Source organism: Mirounga leonina, unplaced genomic scaffold, assembly GCF_011800145.1.
Source record: "Mirounga leonina isolate KUSES-001 unplaced genomic scaffold, KU_Mleo_1.0 Mir_201, whole genome shotgun sequence".
Lineage (NCBI taxonomy): Eukaryota > Metazoa > Chordata > Mammalia > Carnivora > Phocidae > Mirounga > Mirounga leonina.
The window spans coordinates 28742604-28766971 of record NW_023270504.1 but is presented as its reverse complement, the minus strand read 5'-3'; the positions used below and the strand labels follow the sequence as shown (position 1 = coordinate 28766971).

Here is a 24368-nt window from a genome sequence, read left to right as displayed (position 1 = left end):
CCAGGGGCGATGGCCCACAACTCCATTCTGGCAGGACAGAAATAATGGCAGGGAGCTGGGAGCTGGGTTGTACCCATTATCTCGGCAAGGAAGACGTTCAGGAAGGAAAATGGACTTGTTCTTTAAGGAACCCCGCCGCCCCCCGGCCCTCTGTGGTCCGGGGATGTAATCATCTCTTAATGGACCGTGGTGACGGTCGGGAGCCACATAGGCGAGGCTGGGAGAAGCATACTCAGGAAAGGCATCAGCCCACAAGCTGGCTGGGAGCCAGGTCCGGAGTATGAGTGCCTTTGGGGTCCCTGCGAGCGGGGGGGCACATGAGGCTGCAGGTAGTGTCGGCCAGCGCATCCTTTGGGGCCTCAACGCAGAAGGTACAGGGGTGGACTCGGTGCCAGACTGCCTGGGCTTGAAAGTTGGCTCTGCCTTGACTTGCTGTGTGGCCTTGGGCACGTTGCTTCAACTCTCTGGGCCCCATTTTCTTCTCTGTGAGAGAATTAAGGTAGGAATTTGTGTACAATGCTCAGTAAGCCCTATATAAAGGAGAAACTTTTTCCTTTTTTAGGATTTCCCACATGCTATTTTGTTCAAATAAAAAAGAAAGCACCATCCGGTTTCCTTATAATATTACAAAAGAATATGAAAAAGTAGGAAGGATATGACTTCAGAATAAAGAACTGTCCTTGAACTTGAACTATCTCATTCCTTTGTTCTTGTGCTAGAGGTCTTGAAATGGAGAAGTATTGTTCTTTTCCGTATGGTATAATTTCTGAAGCTCTGAGTTAGAGATCATGTCAAGAGAAGCTTACCAGAGGTATAAGGGCGGGGAGGCAGCAGAATGTAATGAGTATGAGATTGAGAACCAGACAGACTGACCATGGTTTAAAATCCAGCTCCTCTCTTGCTGCGCGGCATGGCCTAGTGCCTTGACTTCTCCAAGCCCGTTTGCTCAGGTGTGAGGTTGTATTCTCATGGCTATAAAGCCCCTTTATTCTCTCCTCCTCCTGTCCCACCCAGATCAGCCCTGCCTCACCCCAGCAGAGCGGATGTTTCTTTGGTCTTGAGCCATTTCCAGGGAAAGATATTCTCCGGGCTCCTCACAGGCTCGGTTTTGCCACATGCCAGGGGAAAGTTCTCTGGTGGCAGTCAGGCATGTGCTTGCCAAAAATAGGAGTCTTAGGACACGAGAGATGGAAATGGCCAAATGGCCAGTGGTGTGACACTGCTCTGGGTATCTATCAAGTTGCTATGGAACAAGATTATTTACTTATTTCCCTACAGTCACCTTCCTTATCTTTTGCCTTGAAGTTCTTCCTAATGTCTAGCTTCAATCTTTCTTGGTCCAGTAGAAACCGCTCACAAGTGTACAGTCTCAGAATGGCCGTGCCACTTTCCACATGCCTGTGGGTTTCACACGTCATCTCCAAAAGTGTTTAGGATGAAAAGACGATGCAGGGCACACTAGCTTTGGGAAGAAGCCTTGGAGATCCTAGCTTGAGGGGGCCACCCACCCCTCCAGGCAGGGCAGGGGTCAGTGCCAGGCCAGAAACCTTTCCCGGAAAGGGTTCAACTGTTTCCTCCTCTTAGGAGAGCAGGCAGTCAAACTGTCAGCTGGCAAGAATTTTCTGATAAAATGCCTCTGCTTTTAATCTCATCTTAGCCTGCACTGTGACAGCTGGTGCTGGGTTAAATCATTTCCTCTCTTGCCCTGATGTCTAGAAAATCTCCTCCCCGGGCCTGTTGGCCCTGCTGGATTGGCATTCATCTGGGCCTCTATCTTCTTTGATCTTTTCCCCAAATTGGTCCCTTAGTTTTCAGAGTCTCTCTCTCTCACAGATATTGCGCTCTTTCTAGCCAACACTCCATGTGTCCTAGCCTAGGCTTGAATAGAACCATCTGAAAGACTGCCTCCTTCTCCACGCCCATCACCTGCCATCCAGAGGAGAGACTACACCTTCTCTCTGAAGGGCATGGCTCAATGACCCTGAACAACATCCAAGGTAGTGTGTCCCCTCCTACACTGTCTAGAAGGGAATCCCCAAAAATCATCTGGTGCTCATCCCTCTGCCCTTGGAGAAGAAGAGAGACTCTCATATTTTGAAGTTCCTTATTAATTGGTAATCATGAGTAGTATCCTATTCACCAGTATCATTTCTCATTCATAAATTCATACTACTGTATCAGTCTCTTATAAATTTGTTTCTGGTGAGTCCGTTCCCCTGAAATCCGAGGACCTCAGGGTAGCCTAATCGCTCCTCCAAACCTGCCAACCTGCAGCCTCGGTTAGAACCCGGGAACCACACCGAGATGCCGCCAGTCCGTGTGGGTGGCCGAGGCAGCCCATTCAAACAGTGACAAGCAGGAAGCAGGGCTTAATGTCATCGCTCACTGCAGCCCCTCTCTTTATACGGGCTTGTCTTGATCTCTGCCGGCTTCTACCTTCCTACCGAGGCTTCTCATTTCTTACTTATGCTCGCACTAATTTGGATGTTGCTGTTCCCATCTGCTTCTTGGGTCCGCTCTCCCCCGCCCCCTTTTGCTTTGTAAATGCTCCCGGGGGCTCCGTGTGTATGCCTACTCCGTCCCCAGCCGGGACAGAGTGTCTTCTTATAAAATCTCTGCTGCAGGGGCCTTAGGGATTAGACAGTTCACCCCCTCATGTGGTAGCTAAGGAAACTGAGGCATAGAGACGTCTGGGGGTGGACAGCACCAGCTCTTCAGGAAACCTGAGTTCTAGAGCCTGTTCTGCAGCTGCGAGACCTTGGGCCTCGGGTCCTCTGTCTTCTATCTGTGTGATAACGGGTGGAGCATCTCTGGGGGCTCTTCCAGCCCCACATCCTGTGGTTCGAAATCAACAGCCCCTTTCTTTTTGCTCCTGCTGGCACGTCTCCCTGATAGAGACAGTAACAGGCCAGTCCTCCTTCACAGACGGCTGTCTTTCCTGTTTTTCTGTTTTGCTTTTTTTGGGGGAGGGTTCGTCGTCACAAAAGAAATCTCCGAAAATCTCTTTTCTCAAGCCATTCCAAGGCCTCTGTCAAAGGCATTAAAGTCGTTAAGGATATCTGATCTGATTAAATCGCTCTTGCTGCAGAGTAAGATGTTTTCCTCTCTTTTGGTGTGATGAAACAGACTTAAAACCCTTTCTGTCATAGATTAGAAATGCTTACTGAAATTATAAATTATTTTTATGGTCAAGTTACTGGTTGAAAGATAAATGAATGGGGAAAGCTGACCTTTCTGAGGAGAGAATGGAACAAAACCAAAAAGTGTAAGAGATAGTGAAGTTAGAAAAATCTCTAGGCCTGCAAAGAGAGGTTATTCTTTCTGGGAATGAAAAAGGAATATCCAAAAGACTCAAAAGAGAAGTTTCTGGTAAGCAAAAAAAGAATCTGTTTCCCCAAATTGGACAAAACTCTGCATTAATGAGCACCAACTGAGCAGAGATGGTTAGCCATTCCTTGTGGTAGCTTTCATTTTGTTGTTCTGGGAGTATTATCTGTAGTTATGTTTATTTCTTTAAATAATAACGCCTACAGCTTTTCTTCCCCCCTTAAAATACTCTCTCGGTCATTTCTGTCTTCGGTTCGGTGGCTCTGACATGTTTACCTCCTGCGGCCTGGACTGCTCAAACAGCCTGGGTTGGAGGATGGAAAGGCCAGCCTTCGTGGTCCCTGAACTACAAACCAGGCTCTCTGCAAGGAGCCCACTTGGAGCAGTGCCCTGGGGAAGTGGGAGCCAGCTCTTCACTCCCCCACCACACTTTTGCTTCCCATGCTTGAAAACGCCTCCCTTCTTTTGTCCTCTGACTCTGGTGGCAGACGTCGTCATGGATGCTTGGTTCACATCCTGGTTCCGCCCTTCACCCGGTATACGGCCCTTGGACTAGTCATTCATCATCTCCAACCTTCACTTTGTCTGTAAACCTGGGACTAATAACATTTTATGAACTTTCAGTGGGAATTAAATGAGATAATATCTGCCTAGCACATAGCAAGTGTTCAATACCTCACAGCCAGGGTTCTCTTTCCCTCTCTCGTGGGTTAGGGACACAAAATAGGAATAGAGTGAGGAGGAATTCTCTAAACATCTCTAACCACACTGCTGACAAAAAGTTGTCTGTCTTAACTCACAGCTCTTGGAAGGTGGACCCAAGCCTGGCCTCACACTCCACAGCCCCAGCGCAGGCCTGTGGATGGGGAAGTTTCCTAAGTACCCTCTGGTGACAACCTAGGTCTCAGAGAGTGGTCTTAGAGAGTGACCAGGAGGGAAAAGCACATAAGAAAATTGGCCTGCACAAATACTTGACTCCAAACACGAGTTTCACGTCGTAGCTGAGGAAAACTCTCTGAACAGAAGGTCGAAAATCATGACAAGACAAAGCTTCCCTAAAACTCTCTGGAATTGGGGGTTGGGGGAGGACATCCCCTACCAAGCTATCAAAGTATTTTGACATCTATTTTGTCTTTTGTGCCTCTGGCAGGGAAGATGCGGATGGGACAACAAGCACAGACATGTGAAGAGACAGGCCATGTGGTTCATCAGGGGACAGATTTCTCTAACTCCAGGACTGAATTCTTCTGCCATTTTCATTGTGCTTATGCTCAGGTATAAAGCACGGCCAAGGGGGATTCTGCTAGAACTATACAGAAATCCTCAGGAGACTGGTGAGCAAACCTAACCTGCTCAAAAAGCCCAAACAAGAAGGAGCAGCCCCCTTACCCGCCACCCCCCACCCCCTCCACCACCCCCACTCCCCACCCCGCTGCTCAGCACTTCCTACCGGGTTCGCTGTGTCCCGGGCCAGACTGAGGTCCTCAATTGCCAGGAATCCTACCTGGACCCCACAGTTGGCAGCTTCTCCATTCCAGGGCAAGGCATCACGGGAACTGTCACGGCACTGCGTTAGGTCACATGATCCCGACCCTTGCCATGGCCTTCGGGGACTAACCACTGGACGCCAAAGGAGACCAGACAACTTCCCCTTGGCCTTGCCTACTGCCCCACTGCCTTCCCCGTGCGTCGAGGCAGAGACCCCAGAGATCCCCACCCCTCCTCGGGCCTACGAGGGAAGCCGCGTGTTCTCTGTGCTTCTCCAGAAAAGCAGCCCCAGAACGAGCTCTACCCCTCCACTGCGGGTGGGGCAGGCTCCCCGGGCAGCCTCAGAGCCTGGGAGGTGACTGATGGAGCAGGCTCATGATGCTGAGGCTCCCTAGCCCAGCTGTTTGAAGACTGAGCTGTATCGATTGGGAATTTAATTGCTCCGTAATCGCTGAGTAGACACTGGCTGGTCCATTGATCACGCCCCAGGCCAGCTGGGGAGAGCCAAAAGGCGGGACAGAGGCGCCAGCAATGCTAAAGAAGGGTTCTCCCTGACAGCATCCTCCGAAGGAAATCCCTTCCTCAAGGGTGGCATGGAGTGCAGCCTCCAGCAGAGCCCACGGCCGGCCACCGGCACACACCGGCTGGGCTGGGTGGTAGGTGCAGACCGGGCCCCAGGACAGGGTAGGGGCACAGGACGGGCTGCTCTGGGTGGGTGCTCTCCTGAAACGCAGTATACTAAGTGGCAAGTACAGGCTACAAAATCTTTTTTTTTTTTTTTTAATGAGGGAAAATGTAAAATCCTTGCCTAGGAAAATAAAACCCTGGAAGGTTGCACCCTAATATATTGACAGTGGTTAATTCTATATAACTGGATTCAATTATTTTCTTCTTTACATTTCTGTATTTTCCACATTTCCAACGACTAGCAAGTATAACTTATAATCAGAGAAAATAGATGTTATTTAAGATCAAAAGAATTGCCTGGAAGGATTTCTCCTGTGCTCTTCAAAAAAGAAAAGAAAAAAAATCCTAGCAGCAGCTCAGTGGGAAAAGGTTGCATTTTGGAGTTATATTTGAGTTCACCTTCCACCTCCAGAACTGATTAGCGTGGTCCCTCTATCAAGACACGGGACTTCTCTCCATCCCAGATCTACAAATGGGAATAATAGCTCTCTCACCGAATTGAGATAAAATACTGAGAGGGCTTAGTGCAACATCTCTGGAATGTTCAATAAATATTACGTTCAAGAAGTATTAGTGTCTCTCCCATCCTGGAGTAAGGGGTACGTGAAGAGGAAGGACCAAACACCAGGGGTGAGTCAGTTGAGTCTGCTTTGGCCCCTCCAGATCCCCCATTCCTCCCCAGGGCTGGGGGTTGTTCTGTTTCCTCCCTAGGCCTCCCCTTCCTGAGCCCCCACGCCCACCCCAACGAGCCTCCTCTCATGACTCTAATAGAAGCCAATCTTCCTCAACTTGGCCCCGTTGCCACCCACAGAGACAAATGGCCTGCCGTTCTGCTGGATGCTGGGAGGTGGCTGGCCAGTTGCAGGGTCATTGTTCCAAGTGTCACTGAGAGCCTGAGAGGGAGGAGAGCCACGGGATTGAAAGTAGGGCTGCAATTATGAGCCTATTCAGTTCCCTAGAATAAAGCCCTTGTCATTAGCTAGCAGCAGGAGGAGGTAGGGAAGGGGGAAGAAAGAGCCTGGTACGCACTTGCTGCCCTGGTTGGCTGCTCAGGGCTGCACCCCCCCCCCCTCCCCCAGCTCTCACCTGAGGTCCTCATTACCCTGGGAAGCGTAGGCGGTTTGCCCGCGCGTTTGCGAGCCTGGGCACCTTTCTCGGGTGGTCCAGCCTCAGAGGCCTCTCCAGCCCCACGACTGCTCCAATGCACCCCAGTCCCTGAGGCCCACCCCTTGGCCTCCTTTCTTACAGATACCCAGCTCCCAGACTTGCTGCACTTTCGGTCTTCCCACTTCTTGGAGCATCGCTCCCTGGCAGGTTCCAGGTCCCAAGCGTTTCTCCTGACCCCATCCCCCAAAGGCTGCGCTATCCGTGGGCGAGCAGGCTGTCCCAGCAACACCCCCTCCCCCAGGGCTTGAGCTTGGCTGCCTCTTGGGAGGGCTGAGGATTTCTCCCGGCCAGGTCTCTCCCCTGGGCTGAGAGTTTGCCTCGGGCTCTGGCAGCTCCTCCCCACAGGTCTGACAGATGGGGCTGTGGGTGACCAGCTGATAAAGACCAGCGGCCATGCAGCCCCCAGAGGATGAGTCCAGCGGCTTAAGGAAGGGATTCCTGCTCAGCACCACAGCTCGGGGTTTGGCAGGGAAGGGACAGACACCCCAAACTTGGACATTTTTGGAGGGAGTCGGCTCTGAGGTCACATGCCAAAGGCCCCAGTGATCCTAAGACCTGACTGATTGGTTTAGCTTTCTTATTGGGGTCTCCTGTAGAGACGAATGGACTTATCCTCAGAGAACTCAGAGGAGGCTGATTGGGCTGGAGCCTGGCTTGTCTCAGAGCCCTGCAGCCCAGCCCAGGATCTCCCAGGGTGGCCCAGGGGACTTTGTGACCCACCCACCCTGCGCTAGCCCTCAGCCCAGTCTCTGACCTTGGCACATTCTCAGAGAAATATTCACAGGGAGGTCTGGGCTACCCCCGGTAGAGGTGGGACACCTGGTTAAAGGAAAGTGATAAGGGGCTGTGAAGGAGTCAAGGATAGGGCTGGGAGCAGGGATGTCAGGGGTCTCATGGAAGAAAACTTTCTCAGCATGGAATTCCCCCAGGAAGCCAAGAACAGACAGACTTGACTGACATATACACTGTTGGACTGTCAGAAAACATCCAGAAGGCCTCCTCCCAGAGAAGCCGAGAAACGGACATCAGAGACACAGACAGACAGAAATACACTCTAGGAAACTACAAACCAAACAGACAGGACAACTTGGAATACCTGGGAACAGAGGCTGCTTCAGCTGCTGAAGGTCTGGACCAACTGGGGGCATGTCTCCCTGCCCCACCCAGAGGGGAGGGCTGAGGTGGGCAGTGTTCACAGACCCTCCATGATCGAATGTTCTCCCACCCTCCTTCCCAGAGCACCTCCGCCCCAACCTCGGCACCTGTCCCTCCAAGGGGAAACTAAGAGAGTAGATTTCCTACCCTCCCGCCCCAAAGCTTGGAAAAGAAGCCCATTCCCTTGGCGCCCCAGCTCCCATGAGGGGGGAGCACCCCTCCCACACCCGCCCCCTCTCCCACATGGCACAGCAGCTCCTCCCACCCCTTCCCACCAGAATCCAGAGCCTCAGGGTGGACCCAGCAGGCAGAGGAGTGTGGGCACGTGAAGGAATGGGAAGGATGAGAGTGAGAGGATGAGCGTGGAAAACCCTAGGGAGGATTTCTGTTGCCGGCGCCCCCCCAGGACTGAGTTTGAGGGCACCCCGCAATCTGTCTTCACTGATGCCTGGTGCTTGGGTGGTGGTAATTAAACGTTCCCTGAATTGAGCTAGATTGATGGGGTGGGAGGCAGACTAGACAGCTTTCCTCTCTTCTCCCTGCCCTGAGAAGGAGGACATGTTGAAGAAGACGACTCCGCTGTGTATCTTAACAGTGACAGCTCATGAGGAGGGGCCAAGGCCCTCAGTCTCCTTCTTTGCAGACCACCCCGATGCCACTCCACTCTCTGTCCTCTTTCTTTTCCTCTCCCCCGTCTCATTCTCCCCTTTCTTTCTCCTTCCAGTCGGTTTCCGGGCAAGCTATCATCCATTTGGGGGCATCACAGTGCCCCACTAGATGGGGAGTTCCTCCAGAATTCAAGTGGCCTTTCTCATGCTTCTGTCCCTGGCACAGAACTTGGCCCCCAGGCCACCCAGGGCACCGGCACAGTGCTCACTCAGTTCTTCCCTTTGCCTTCCATCCTCCAACCTGGTCAGCCTTAGGGAACAAGCAAGCCTCCCTCGGTCCTGGATTGAAGGATCCCGAAGGTGTGCCCCTGGTTTTGGCTTAACTCCTCGAGTTCCCTTCTCGGAGTCCTGCCTCCTCCCTGACCCTGATTTCCCAGTAGTAACACCTTTCAGGGGTGGCTTTATGTCAATAGCTACCATTCTGATTACTATCTAGTTCCTTTCCAAGGAACAAAGGAGGAAAGATCATGGCATCTTTGAGTCTTAAACCTGGAAATGCTGAGCAATAAGAGTCACGTGCTCAGGGTGAGTCTGGGTACTGGTACTTTCTGGCTGTGTGATTGCGGGCAAGGCCCTTGAGTACTCCGAAACTCCCCTTGCTCTTACATGAGACAGGGATGAGAAAACCTGCCTGGTCTAACCTCACTGAGCAGCTGAGAGACTCAATGAGATAAAATGTCAACGTTACTTTCCAGATAGATCACCCTCTTGATTATACAGATGGGGAAACTGAGGCCCAGGGGAGCTAAGCAACTTGCTCAAATGAGTCCCAACAACAGGAGACTGTAGATGGGGCAACTTTCTGGCCAGAATCCAAGTATCTTTTCTCCCAGTGAAATCAGGAACAAGTAAAGAAAAGAGAAATGTGCAGGACTGAGACAGGAAAATTGGTGGAAAGAGAACAAAGCATAACAAGGGACCCAGGTTGACAGCGCAGGGATCAAGACAAGCAAGAGGAGAGGAATTTGGCATCGGGAAGGTAGAAGAGCGCTGGAGGGACAGGTGAAGGTGGAAGAAGGCAGACGAGAGCATGAGGAGGAGGGACAACAAAATAGGAGGCGGGCGGACAGAGGGCCAGTGAGGTCAGCAGCTCATGTTGGCTCTCATGCCCATACTCTCACTGGGGAAGTGGCTGGCACGGAACAGAAGTATTTCCCTGCACTTACATTTCAGGAAAGTCTTGAGCTTAAGAAACCCAAAGACAGAATGAAGGTGTCAGTCCTGAGATGTAACATGTCCACAGCAAACAGCCAGGAGCTGACACGTGGAGAGGGGTCAGAGTGTGGGAAGCCGGCCGAGCTGGGAGCTGCCTTGCGGTGTTCAAGCCTATCCAGGCAGCGCTGGGTGACTCACTGCCCTTCTTCCCGGGCAGGCTTTACGAATGTGATGACAGTGATGCACATAAACCTAGAGGAACATGCATGATCTCCCCAGTAAAGTGAAAAATTTATAGTACATTTAAAACCTAACAAATAGATTTTTTTGATGACTATGACTATTTCCCACAGAAGGCTGCTATTTTGTTGGCAATATTGGAAAGACCCGAAATATGTGCTGTAAAACCCACATTTTCTGTCTCATTAGATGGGCATGCCATGCCTGTGCCAATCAAAAAAATGTAAATATGTATACATATGTATATTTAATTTTACTACCCTGAGATGTTATCAGTGACTATTAAATATTTATTTCCCTAGTAAAAAAAATTAATTAATTTTTAAAAATTAATCAAAGAAAGAGGGACCATGACTAACCCACAATAAGATGAGGGAAGCCAGGGACAGTGACATCGGCCCTTGACCCAACATTCCCCCTTCCTTCCCAGGTCAACAGCTATCACAGTGAAGTTTCGAAATCCTGAAAATTAAGCTCAGTCATCTTGGCTCCTTTATGGAAGGGGAAAGAAAGAAAAGTGTCAATCTTTGCTATAATAGAAAGGATGGGTGCTACCATTGGTTGAGCCCCTCCTGAGTGCCAGACAACCTATGTGATTTTATATATATATATGTATATATATATATACACACACATATATATGTATATATATATTCAGAGTGTATATATATATATACACACTCTGCATAATCTAATTTAATTTCCCTTGACGTTTAAAAAGATGACATGTTATGTAGGCCGTTTGGGGGAAGGAGCCTAAGTTTGGAGTTTGAACAATAGGGTATAATGACCTCAAGAGTTGGGAATGGCTCATCTGGGGCCCAAAGGAAGGAAAGAGAAACAGAAGCAGGAGGCAGAAGGCAAAAACAGACAAACAAGAACACAGGACTCAGAGCAAGAGGCGCTGTGTGGTGTGCTTTGCTCCAAGGGGAAGGACGGTGGGGGTGGGGAAGGGAGGACGGCCACCAATTCATTCCCACCTTTGGGAGGCCAAGTCGGAGCTGGCGGGCTTCTGTTCAGCGTCGGCGGCTGGGCAGCAGAACTGGTGTAACACAGTCTCATTCCTGAAGAGAGAGCAGAGGGAGAAGGTCAGAGGTGGCCTTGACAGGCTGGGCCCAGCCGGCACCAAGGCATCCCTATCTCTGTTTGCAGCCCCCGGACATCCCATCAGCTAACTCTTCCTCCTTCTGAGCCCCAGCCCCGCAGTAGGTTCCTCTGCATAGGATGTACCGTTAATTTGGCTCTTTTATCATTATAGTTCTTTATAATTCCGTTCCCCACTTCGGTCCAGCAAGGCTGAACTAGGTCTATTCATCTATGATGCACAGAACTGTATGCAGTGAACGTGTTTAAGCTGACCACATGCAAAGATACAAAGCACTCATACAGAGATTTTAGTGTGGCCGGCTGAAAATCCAAGGCATGGTGTTTGATGAGGGATTGGTTTGATGCAAATGAAAAAGCCAACTGAGAGGCAGAGATAAAGGTTCAAGTGCCAACGCTACAGCTAGCCAGCTGTGTGATACCTCATTTACCTTTCCTGGGTCTCAATTTATTTGCTAATGAAATAAGGGAGTTAAACTAGAGAAGTGGTCTTCAACACTAGCTGCTGATTACAATCACCAGGAGACTTTTTCAACCATCAATGCCTGGTCCCTCCCCTCCGCCCCCCTTGCCACCCGCCCCCCCCACCACCCCAGGTCAGGGACACCAGGACTTTTATAAGCTCCCAGGTGATTCGAACAGTAGCCAGAATTGAGAGCCATTAGACTAGATGATTTCCAAGGTGCCTTCCATTGTAAAAACTCTGTGATTCTAATATCTACTTTGAGCCACCTTGGGATTTAATATTAAAGTTACTTTTGGATAAAGTTATGCTGACATGTCGTCTTCTCTCCCTTAGCAAGTGTTCACCATCGTGGAGTCAGAGAATGTCAGACCTGGAGGGGCCCCCAAAGATTGCCTGAAAGAGGTGTTTAAACTCCTTTTAGCCTCAGAACACTTTGTCCAAACCCAATCTTTCCTGGGAGCCCTTTTATAAAGTAACCAAAGTGGAAGAGCTCTATGGGCAGGAAGTGGGAGGTCCATGCCACCTCCCTGACCAGCTAGCCCCAAGTTTGGTAGCCACCTCCCAGGTGTCTCTTGGGGGCCCCGCGATTGCAAGAGCATAGATTAGAAACTGCTGAGTTTGGCTCTTCTCACGGGAGAAAATAATGTTGGAGCCTACCTTAATTTAACAAAAATAACTCCAGTAGGATTTCATGTTTCAGTGGGAAAAAGTAAAACAAGGGAAAATTTACAAGGAAACTTAGGAAGACAGCTTATGTGTTGGGAAGACTTTTAAAACAAAACAGGAAATTGAAATGCCATTAAGAAAAAGAAATATATCTGACTACATAAAATGAAAGCATCTTGTGTGGGAAACGATACTCTAGTAAGTCAAACGACAAATGATCGAGTGGGAAAATATATTTGCAATACATATGGCAGAAGGCAAGTGCGTATCCTACCCTGAGATCCCACAAATTCATAATGCAAAGACAGAGCCAGTAGAAAAAATGGGCAAAGGACATGAATTCTGCTTGACAGAAAAGGAAATCCAAAGAGCTAACAAATAGATGGAAAGATGCTCTACCTTACTAGTAAATAGGAAAGTGCAAATGGAAGCAACACAGAGATGCCATTTCTCATCCATTGAACCGGCAGGCATTAGAAAGACAAGTAACTACAAGGGCTGGTGAGAATGTGGGCAGAGAAGTGCCCTAATCCACTGCCTGTGTGGTTGTGGATTTTTACAGCTGTTTTTGGAAATTAAAAAGAACACATGTCTTCTGACCCAGCAATCCCGCCTCTGGAATTTTATACCTTAGAAATGCAAATAACCGTTCATAAAGGTATCTGTACAAAATGTGGTGGAGTTGTTTTTAGTGGGGGGAGAAAAACAGCTGGAAATTACCAGAGACCCCACCAATCAGGGACTGGTTGAATACATTGGGATAGCTTCATCCATCCCATGGAGTTATGTGTTATCTCTCTGTATGGAATTATGCATGATATCTGTTGGCCGGCATGGATTTCTACAACGTATGGCTAAATGAGAAAAGCAAGCTGCAGAGAAATGGATATAGTTTTGTAGAACAAATAATGACTCCTCTCCCTCAAATGCATATTCTATACAGTGTACTGTATTTCTAGATGAGTACATATATAACTAAGTGGTTCACGTTGGCTACCTCAGCAAGAAGAGAGCAGGACAAAGGAGGCAAAAAAAGGAAAGGGAAAGATATGCTTGGTGTAATGTTAGCTGAAAAACGTTCAAGATAAATTCCTACTTATGGTATCACTGTAAATACATTAAAATTGAATATATATCTGAACAAGGACTAGAAAATGTCAGGAACCAACACAAATATTAATGTCATTTCAGGATGGATCATGGGCAATTTTTATCTTGGATTTTTGTTAATGTAATAAATTCTTGATTATGGATTATATATAATCTATAGATTATAGACTAATAATTAATGCAACTAATATAGTTTTGTAAAAGGGCAGTAAGGAAAATAATTGAATCTGATCCCTCATTTCACACATGAGAAAACTGGGCCCAGAGTGGGGAAGTAATTTGTCTACAGTAGTTCCCTGACCGAAGTCCCAGCTCAGGCTTCCAGCTCCCCCCACCTCCCTTACTCCAGCCCTGGGGTTCCTGGGGCAAATCAGAACCTTTAGAGAATTGTCTGGATCCCAAATGTTGCATGATAGCCCCTAGGACTGCCCAGCCTGAGGAGAAGGGAAAGGAGGAAGGATGAGACAGGGCAGGAACCAGAAGGCCTCAGAGCCCAAACCATGGAGGGGCAGGTAGACCCAGGTATGCAGGTGGCAGAGAACCTACCCCCCAGCTCCTGCCACTGGATGTACCTGTGCCCCAGGGCAGGTTCGGATTTCCAAAAAAAGCCCCCGAGATCCTAGGCAAAGAGGCAGAGCTTGTTTACCAGCCATGGCTCTAGCATTTCAGGAAGGAGAGCTCACTTGGGTACAGTCACAAGCCGGGTGCCTGAGGGCTCTGTTTTGATCCTGCCTCCATTTCTCAGAGGCACACTCCCACAGCTGGGAGATGCTTCTCTGGCCAGGCACTCAGGCAGGTTCCAGATGGTCCTCCCAGTTCCCCAGATTCAGCTGCGTTGGCACGTGCAATGGACGATGTAATCCAGCATGTCCCAAGTCCTTCTGTACCTTGGGCTTGGGATGGCAGTGCTATTGGGGCTTATGGTCTCTTTTGGGGTTCCTGCTGATGAGGTCCCTCAGGACAGTCCAGCTGAGAGGGGAAGCTTGCCTTTAGTTCTTCTCCTATTTCCTCTCTATCCACCTCCTACCCCATGGGTCTCCTCAGCCTGGGCCAGAGGCTCCCCATTAGAACCTCCCTTCTTGCCTTCTCTTGGAGTTTAGTTCATACTGAATTATAAGTCCTGCTCTGCCCACCTCTGACCAGCCTGGCCACCTCTCCCACCCAAGGTCATGGTCCAAGACCCCATGGTCTTAACTTAAGTTGGCTGAACGTTGCTTTTACCCTCCCAGACTTCCTTCTCTCCACCCCAAAGGAAAACCCAAACAAAGGGATCCAAAGAATTCATTCCCATTAAAAATAAAATTGGGGGTGTGATAAGAAGAGCACTTCACCTCTGTGGTATTCATCCCCCAAAGCCATAACCACAGCCTAACCGTGAGAAAACCACCAGACACACCCAAATTGAGGACATTCTACAAAATATCTGACCAGTACTCCTCAAAACTGTCAAGGTCCTGAAAACCAAAAAGAGACAGAAACTGTCACAGACCAGAGAAAACTAAGAATACATGACAAATTTTCACGTGGTACCTTGGATGGGATCCTAGAGCAGAAAGAGGATAGTAGTGGAAAAACGAGTAAGATACAAATAAGGACTAGAGTTTAGCAGATAAATAGATAGATAGATAGATAGATAGATAGATAGATAGATAGATAGATAGATAGATATAGATGATAAAATTGGGACAGCAAAATACTGATAATTATATCTTAGTACTTCATAATATTTACTATGAAGCACGGACTGTTCTAACACTTTCCATGTATTAACTTATTAATTCTCACAAAACACCATCGAGTAAAACTTCCTCATCACTCTACAGATGAGGAAACCGAGGCATAGTGAGTTTGTGGACCACTAATGATATGTCATGCATTCAACATATGCCTTACCCCTTATGACAGCTCTTTATAGTATGTGTCATCATCCTCTCTTTTACAAATGAGAAAACCAAGATTCAGAACAGGTAAATGACTTGCCCATGGTCACATAGCTAGTTAGTAGGAGAGCCTACAACCCACACATGCTAGTTTCAAGGATCATGCCCATTACTCTACTTCATAAGGTTTTTGACCAATGGGCATTCATGTGTCCAGCCACCAAACCCTAGACTGGGAGTCCCCAGTGCCTGGTACACTGTTGGTGCTCAATGCATGAGTGTGCAGAGAAGCATCACATGCAGCCCCTGCCTCAGAGAGCCCACCAGCTAAGAGAACATCCACACTGGCAAAAGATAAGTTCCTGTTTGATTGAAGCTGGAAAAGGAAGCCATAATGAGAATGTGGGCAGAAGACTTGTTCCTCCCTGCCCAAGTCCAAGGCTTGTCCTGACACTGCCCTTGAGCTGCTTCCTGAATCCTTAGCCCTTTATCCCTCTCTGCTTCCTTCTTGTCTAGCTTTCCCTGGGAGCACTGCCACCACAGCAGATAGACCACTGGGCACCAGAGGCTGCAAAGGGGAGTGGGAGCCAGGGAGGGACAAGACAGGGTCCCTGGAGTGGCACCAACCCAAGGCTGTTACCAGCATGTCCCATCACAGCTTGTCCAGATGTAAGGTGGGGACATGGGCACACCTGGCTTCTGTCCATGGAACCCAGAATAAGGCTTTCTTCCGTCAGGACACCTGACGTGAGGCCTTGCCTCCATCCCACTCCACACAAGGTTTTGAGAGTCAATGCCAGGGTCATCAGCTCTCCACAGATAGGCCACAATCCTTGTGTAAGTTCATTCCAGTCCCTTGCCTCTTGAAGCCTTGGTTTTCTCACCAGTAAAACTAGGACAGTAGCAATACCTGCACCTGCAGGACTTTTAGGGAAGCAAATACAATATGGAACGTCTGCGCACCTCATGAAGGTAAAAGCTTACCGTCATGAACATGTATTCATTTACTTATCAGATTTGCCCTTTCATTTCATCAGCTCAGATGACAGAAAGAAAGGAAGAATTTTTCTTCCACCAATGATGCTTTCTGTGTCCCTGAAGTCAACCAGTGCTGCATTTCATGAGCATCATGAGGCAGAAAATGTCCCCTCGATACAACAAGAACCAGCTGCTCTCAGAACCTGCTTCCTGGAGGCTTCGCACTGGACATGTTCAGCTTCTTGTACCTGATTCATCATACCAGGGCAGATGGTGACTCACAACATTTCTACATCCCCAGTTCATTGTTGTGGAACCTGGGACCTAGTGTAAAGTGAAACAGGGTCCCAGTGCGTTGAGCAAATCCCTAGGAGGCTGGATGATTAGAGCACCTAGGACCCAGACTTGTCTGTCTCCCATTGCTACTGGAGAAGTAAAGAAAGGAGAAAGGCCTGCCCTCATAGGCCTGAATGCAATTGCTGCACTTTGGGGTTAAGGGGACCTTTCAAGTTGCATTAGGAATGTGAGCCAGGCCTTGGAATCAAACAGTCCCCAACCCGCTCTGGAGCATGAGCCTGGGAGGGACTTTCTCAGAGCCATCATGTCACACAAGTCCAGAGGCACTCTTCACATCGCAGTCTGTGGGGTCTGCAGCCCAGGGCTGTGGCCCTAGGAGGTCTGGAGCTGGAGGGACCCAAGGAAAGGCAATGGAAGGGGCCTGTCTGGAAAAGGAACATGACCCATTCTCAGTATTTGGCTCTTGGAATTCCAAATGAGGGAAGCCTGTTGTATCCAGGCCAGAAGCTTATTTCTTGTATTTTTAATTGCATGGCCCATGACTTTAGGCAGAATTCAGTCCTTTCTGGCTTTAGCAATCCAAAAGTGCTGCAAGCTGATGATTATCGGTGGCGTAGCTGGATTGTGGGTGGATGTGGCAATATGGGGCGGTCAGGACCCAGAACAAGGATTTTGATGTGTGTCTTATCCCTGGTCATGCCACGAGGCGGGGCTGGGAAGGAGCTTGGAGGACTCAGGAATGAGAGGTGCAGAGTGAGGGGCAGCTGGCTTAAGGGACTTCAGGGCATCATCCAAGCAAGACAGGGACTCAAGGGTCTTCACAGAAGGCAGTGTGGACCTGAAGGAAGAGGGGGAGCCTCGGGTTCGGCCAGAAAAGAACCCTGTTCCTGGAAGAACTAGGAAGGAAGCTGGGGAGAGGGTGGTGGTGCTATGAGGGGAGAACAGGGACCAAGGGGCCAGGGGGCTGGGAGAGGAAGGAGATGGCAAATGCTGGCAGGAGCTGATTAAACCTTTAGCCAGGGCCAGGCCCTTGGAATTCTGGGAGGCTGTGCACCTATAACTTCCCACATCTATATTCAGTTTGAGACTCAGGATTCCACTGCATGGCCATAAAAATAGTCGAGTAGTTTGGAGAAACTGGTGGTGTGTATAGCACCACGGTAAGTGAGGCCGGCAGAGGGATGAAGAAGGTGGACTCCCAGCAGGAGAATCAAAGAGGCAAAACCAGGATCCCAGAGGGACAACTTTGAATGAAGAACCCCCTCCTCTTCTTCCAAGGTGAAGGCAACAGATTTAACCACCAGTCCTTGGAAGGAAACAACCAGGAACCTCTCTAAAGGAGCTGCCTTGAGCTCCAGGAAAAGAAGAAATCATAAAATCATTTCCTGTCACCTCCCTGACCCCCACCCCTCCAGGGACCACCATCACTAGGGCTGGCAGAGCCTGAAGACCAGGCTCCTTTTTTTTTTTTCTTCACTTTCTCTTAATTTTCTCAGCTCCTCCAGGAAGACTTCTCTATCTAAACATGATGAATAAGAGGAAAATGTCACTCCTTTTCTCAGAGGTCACTCCTCTTCCTGGGAGGTGGGAGAGGTTGAAAAGCCAAAACAACTTTAAAAAACAAGAACAAGTTGTAGGTCTTACACTATGTGCTTTCAAGACTTAAAATAAAGCTACCAAAATTAGGACATTTTGGTGTTGGCAGAAGGACGGACATATGGATGGATTGAACCAAATAAAGAGGCTAGAAATAGACTCAAACATGTATTAATTCTCATAAATTAATTCATGGTAAAAGTACCAAGGTAATTCAATGGGGAATGATAAATTTTTTAACAGATAGTGCTGAAACAATGGAATATCCATACGCAAAAATAAAATGGACTTCATACCCTGGGCCATATTTATGTATAAATTAATACAAAATGGAACATATCCCAAATTACCAGATACAATTCTAAAACTTCTCAAAGAAAACATAGGAAAAAATGTGTGACTTAGAGGATGCAGAGATTTCCCAGCTAGGACACAAAAAGCACAGACCATAAAAAAAATTAATAAATTAGACTTCATCAAAATAAATATTCCCTTTGAAAGATGCCATTTAAAAAATGAATAATACAACTTAATAAAAAGACTAACAACTTTATGGACAAATATACAAAAGATTTGAAAGAAATAGTTCACCAAAGAAATTATACTAATGATATGATTAGTTATTAAGGAAATACACAGTAAAAACACAATGAGATACCATTGCACACCCACTAGAATTAGTAAAATTTAAAAGTCTGACAATACCAAGAGTTGAAAAGGGTGTGGAGCACCTGCAACTCTTACACACACTTTTCCACTTTTGGTGGAAATGTAAAATGGTGCAAAACTTTGGAAAGTAATCTGGCAGTTTCTTACAAAGTGAAACATGCACTTATCACATGCCCTTGTAATTGCATTCCTAGGTATTTACCCAAGATAAATAAAAACATAGATTGACAAAAAACTATTCAGAGCAACGAATGTTCACAGCAGTAAAAACAAACAAACAAACAAAAAAAAACAACAGGGAATTCTACACATATGCATTCAATTAATCTTTGACAAGGGTGCCAAGAATGCACAATAGGGAAAGGATAGTCTCTTCAACAAATGGTGTTGAGAAAAGTGAATATCCACATGTAAAATAATGAATTTGGACCTATAGCTTACAGTACATAAAAGCAGCTCAAAATGGATGGTAGACTTAACCTAAGACCTGAAACTATAAAACTCTTAGAAGAAAAAAACACAGGCGGAAAACTTCATGACATTGGTCTTGGAAATGATTTCATGGATATGACACCGAAACCACAAGCAATGAAAATAAAAATAGAGAAGTGGGACTACATTAAACCAGAAATTTCCTACAGAGCAAAGGAAACAACAGAGTGAAAAGGTAACATACTAAATGGGAGAAATTATTTGCAAACCATAATATCAGATAAGCAATTAATTTCCAAAATATATAAAAAAGCTCCTACAACTCAAGAGCAAAAAAGCTAATAACTTGATTAAAAATGAGCTAAAGACTTGAATAAAACATTCCTCCAAAGAAGACATACAAAGGACCAACAGACACATGAAAAGATGCTCAACATCATTCATCATCAGGGAAATACCAATCAAAACCTCAATGAGATATCACCTCACACCTTTTATGATGGCTATTGTCAAAATATATGTATATATGTATGTGACAAGTGTTGAGGAGGATGCAGAGAAATTGGAATCTTTGTACACTGTTGGTGGGAATGCAAAATGTTGCTATGGAAAACAGTATGGAAGTTTCTCAAAAAATTAAAAATAGAACTACCATATGATCCAGAAATCCCACTTCTGGTTATTCATCCAAAAGAACTGAAATCAGGATCTTGAAGAGATATTAGCACCCCAATATTCAGTGTAACACTATTCAAAGAAGCCAAGATTCATAAATGTCCATCAATGGATAAGTGGATAGAGAAAATGTGGTATATACATGCAATGGAATACTATTCAGACTTTTAAAAGAAGGAAATCCTGTGATACGTGACCACATTGATGAACCTTGAAGACATCACATTAAGTTAAATAATAAAATAATAAGTAAAATGGAAGGACAAATACTGCATGATCCCACTTATATGAGGTATCTAAAATAGTCAAACTCACAAAATCAGAGAGTAGAATGGTGGTTACCAGTGGTTAGGGGAGTGGGGGGAAATGGGAAATCGCTATTCAAAGGGCACAAAGTTTCGATTATGCATGAAGAATAAGTTCTAGAGATCTGCTGTACAATTTTGTGCCTATAGTTAATAAGGCTATATTGTATACTTAAAAACTTAAGAGAGTAGATCTCATGGTTAGTGTTCTTATCACAACAAAATAAAATACAATAAATAAAGTTAAACACCACATTTTGGTTTGAATGTTCATTTCTTGAGTTGCATGACTAAAATGAGTGGTTCCCACTTTCTAAGCATTTGCACCCCGGCCAGAGGAGTAGGAGCGGGATGGAGCTGGCCTAGAGTTAATACAAGGAGGGCCCAACTACATATGCTCGCCAAGCATCGTCTGTAAATTGAGTAAACAATATATCCTTCACACATATGGCCCATGTGTTCTAAATGTATGTAGAAGCAGTTATTATCAATTAAATAAAGATTCATGTAAAAAAAAAAACAATAGCAATAACCTAAATGTCCATGAACTGGTAAATAGGTAAACAAATTGTGGTATATCTATACAATGGAGTACTATTCAGGAATAAAAAGGAAAAAGCTTACTCATACGTGTGCCAACGTGGATGAATTTCAAAAGAGCATCATACTAAATGAAGGAAGCTAGACACAAAAGTCTACATGCCCTATGATTCCATTTGTATGACTTTCTAGAAAAGGCAAAACTATACTGACATCAGTTCAGTCTCAGTGATATGGGAGACAAGAGTTTGAACTGCAAAAGGGCACAAGGGTTCCTCTGGGGTCATGGAAATGTTCCATAGCTTGATTGAGATCATGGTTACGGAACTGTAGACATTTGTCTGAACTCATACACTTTAAATGGGTGAATTTCATTTATATAATTGTACTTTAACGTGGCTGATTTTTTAAAGACCAAAATCTTTTTCTCCCCCTTTTCATTTCTTGATACTTCATCAAGAAGCTTTAGAATAATTTCTTTACTAACTTCCTTGGACCCATTGGCCCCAGATCACCTAATTATTAACCCCCCTCCAAGCAGCAGATAAAAATACTGGATTTTTCCTTCCCTCCAACCACTAGATTGGATTTTCAGAGACCAGATGGCTCATGACTGAGCCAAAGGAGTCCAGGGGGCCAGAAACTAGGACAATGAGAAAATTGGGGCTGAGGATGGTTGAATGGGGGAAATTTTGGAGCTGGGCCTGGGGCCGAGAGCCCCTGAGAAGTGCTGGAGATGGGAGACCCAGCTCACCCTCCACTACTGTCGGCCCTCAGGAAGGCCAAGTCATGGTAAATGAGGTTCTTATTCCTGCCCTGTTTATGTCACTGAATTGTAGGGATTCAATAAGACTTTGAATGTGAAACTGCCTTGGGAGAAACATAATAACCCCTGCACAGATGCAAAATCTTATAATGACTATTATTGTTATTATTAGTCCTTGCCCCCGGGGCACTCGGTAACCACGGCGCTAATATTGCAATCAGGGACCTACCAGGATGCCATCTTGACAACCTCCTCCCCAGGCCCCCAACCCTTCCTCCCGGTGTGGGGGCAATGGAGGAAGGGGTAGATTTTCTTTGCTCATTGGTGCAATCTGCCACTGCAGTCTTCCACGGGAAGCTTTGGAAAGATCTTAATAAGGCAAGTGCTTACAGATGTTCCGGCAGCCAGGGGCAGAGAAAGGAAGTGGCTTGTACTTACTTATATGCAGATTTTGCAAGTTTTCCACTCAATTCAAACTAGAAACAGTGGACCCCATCTCCTTTCATGTTTCCTTAGAAAGACATCCGGGCATTCTCTTCCTAACAGAAAGGGTCATCTCTCCTCCTTACTCCCCTCCACAGAGCTCAGAAGTCCGTAACACTCCATAACTGCTTGCTTGTTCATTTACTTTTTGAGCACTTACTGCCTGCTAGGAACTTGATGTGCAATAACCATAAAACAATAGACTGGAGAGGTAGATTTTATTATTCCCATTTCGCAGACGAGTAGAGAGATTCGGTAACATGGTCAAAGTCACACTGCTAGGAAGAGGTCGAGGTCGGACACGAACCCAGGCCTGGTCCCAGCCTCCAAGTTATTTTACTGCCATAGAAGAGGCTGGGGTGTACAGCTGCCCAAACAGGAGGCCTGGGTGCAAATGCTAGAGAGGCATCTAGCTGTGTGGTTTGGGACAAGTCACTTGAGCTCTCTGAGCCTGTTCCCTTGTCTGGGAAATGCACGAGGTCACTGCGCTGCTTTGTGTCGTAAGAGGTGACTAGCGCGAAACCTCCCTGTGGAGGAAGCAGAGCGCAGGCCGCACCGGGCTGCTGGTTGTTACTGTAACGGCCTCCTGACCGCAGCTCCGCCTCCCAGCCCGTCCCCCAGACCAGCAAAGCGCCCTCCTGAAAACGTGATTTCATGTCATGAACGTGGCAGGCGCAGGCGAAAGACCTTGGCTTGGAGTCAGGATGACTTGGGTGTTCATGGCACCTTCGCCATTTACTCGCTGTGTGACTTCGGGGAAGTGTCTGAACCACTCTGTGTATCTTCCCTTATCACTCAAATGGGCATGATAATAGTGGTCTCTCACTGGAGAGCTGGAAGAATCCAAGGAGAAAATACCCTGGAGGAATTGAGCCCACAGCCCACGGTAGTATATAATCAACAGTAGGTACTCCATCCTCGAATTAGTTGTTGTATATCCCATTCAAATGGCAAACTCCCCGCCCCCGTGTCTTTGTATCCCCATGCACACGCACGGGGCCTGCCACTGCTGACTTGTGCATTGTTCGCTAAACTGAGGGCAGAGTCTGCCTGGGTCTGGTGCCTTCCTTTTTGTAGTTATTCAATTATATAATTCAGTGTTATCGACTATAGTCACCATGTTTTCCATTAGACCCTCAGGCCTTCTTCATCTTGTAGCTGAAAGCATGCGTCCTTTTGCCAAACCCTCCCTGTTTTCCCCCAGCCCCCAGCCCTTGGCAACCACTTTGCTTCTCTGAGTTTGACTTTGTATGTGTGTGTGTGTGTGTTTTTAAGATTCCTTGTATAAATAATATCACGCAGTATTTGTCTTTCTCTGTCTGGCTTACTTCACTCAGCATAATGCCCTCAAGTTCCATCATAAATGGCAGGAGTCCCTTCTTTCTCACGGCTGAGTAATATTCCAATGGATACATATACCTCACTTTCTTTATTCATTCATTCGTTGGTGGACACTTAGGTTGTTTCCAGGTCTTGGCCACTATAAACAATGCTGCAGTGAACATGGGGGTGTGGATATTTCTTTCAGATTCCGTTTTCATTTTATTTATTTATTTGAGAGAGAGAGTGTGCACAGCAGGGGGGGGGAGGGGCAAAGGGAGAACAGACTCCCCGCTGAGCAGGGAGCCCTGACATGAGGCTCAATCCCAGGACCCTGGGATCATGACCTGAGCCAAAATCAAGAGTCAGATGCTTAACAGACTGAGCCACCCAGGCGCCCCTGCTCATTTTTAAACCAGATGTTTGTTCTTTTGCTATTGAGTTTTATGAGTTCCTTATCTATTTTGGATATTAAGCCCTCACCAGACATATGATTGGCAAGTATTTTCTCCAATTCCGTAGGCTGCCTTTTCACTCTTTGAAATGGTTTCCTTTGCTGAGCAGAAGCTTTTTTGTCTGATGTGATCCCACTTGTTTATTTTTGCTTGTGTTGCCTAGTGCATTCCTTATCACGTTTACCACAGTGGTGGGCACACAATGCTGCTGTCTCTTCCTTTCATTACAGCACTTCACAGTTTATATACAGCATTTTCTTACATGCTGTTTAACCTTTGTACCACCGTGTGAGTTAGATATAGTTATCCCCACTTGCAGACGAGGAACAGAGATGTGACCTGGTTTCTCCGAGGTCACACAGCTGATAAGGGGTCGAACCAGCATTGATCCGAGGTCCTCTGGTCCCAGGAGTGTACCTGCATGGAGCAGTGAGGTTGCCACATGCTCTAGGGAGGAATTCCATCAAGGCCCCTTAAACCACAGGAGGTAGTATGGTTCCATGGACAGCAAGCAGGCTTGAGGTTTAGGAAGATGTGCATGCAGGCCCTACCTTTCCACTGGGATGGCTGGGGGATCTTCGGCAGATTATCTGACCTTCTGCAGCTTCAGATTTCTCAGCTGTGATCGGGGAGGGTCATAAAGGAAACCACCTCCTAGAGTTATTGTGAAGATCCAACAAAATAGCCCATGTCGGGGCGTCTGGGTGGCTCAGTCGGTTAAGCACCTGCATTCGGCTCA

General features: G+C 47.0%; 1 protein-coding gene across 1 annotated transcript in view; it reads right to left on the bottom strand.

Moving 5' to 3' along the window:
* IQSEC3 (IQ motif and Sec7 domain ArfGEF 3) overlaps positions 1-24368 on the bottom strand; it is a 102540-nt gene that overhangs the window by 58282 nt on the left and 19890 nt on the right. Inside the window, exon 2 of the mRNA XM_035027901.1 lies at positions 10868-10951. Coding sequence (XP_034883792.1) covers positions 10868-10951 — 84 coding nt within the window. The remainder of the gene's footprint in view (positions 1-10867; positions 10952-24368) is intronic.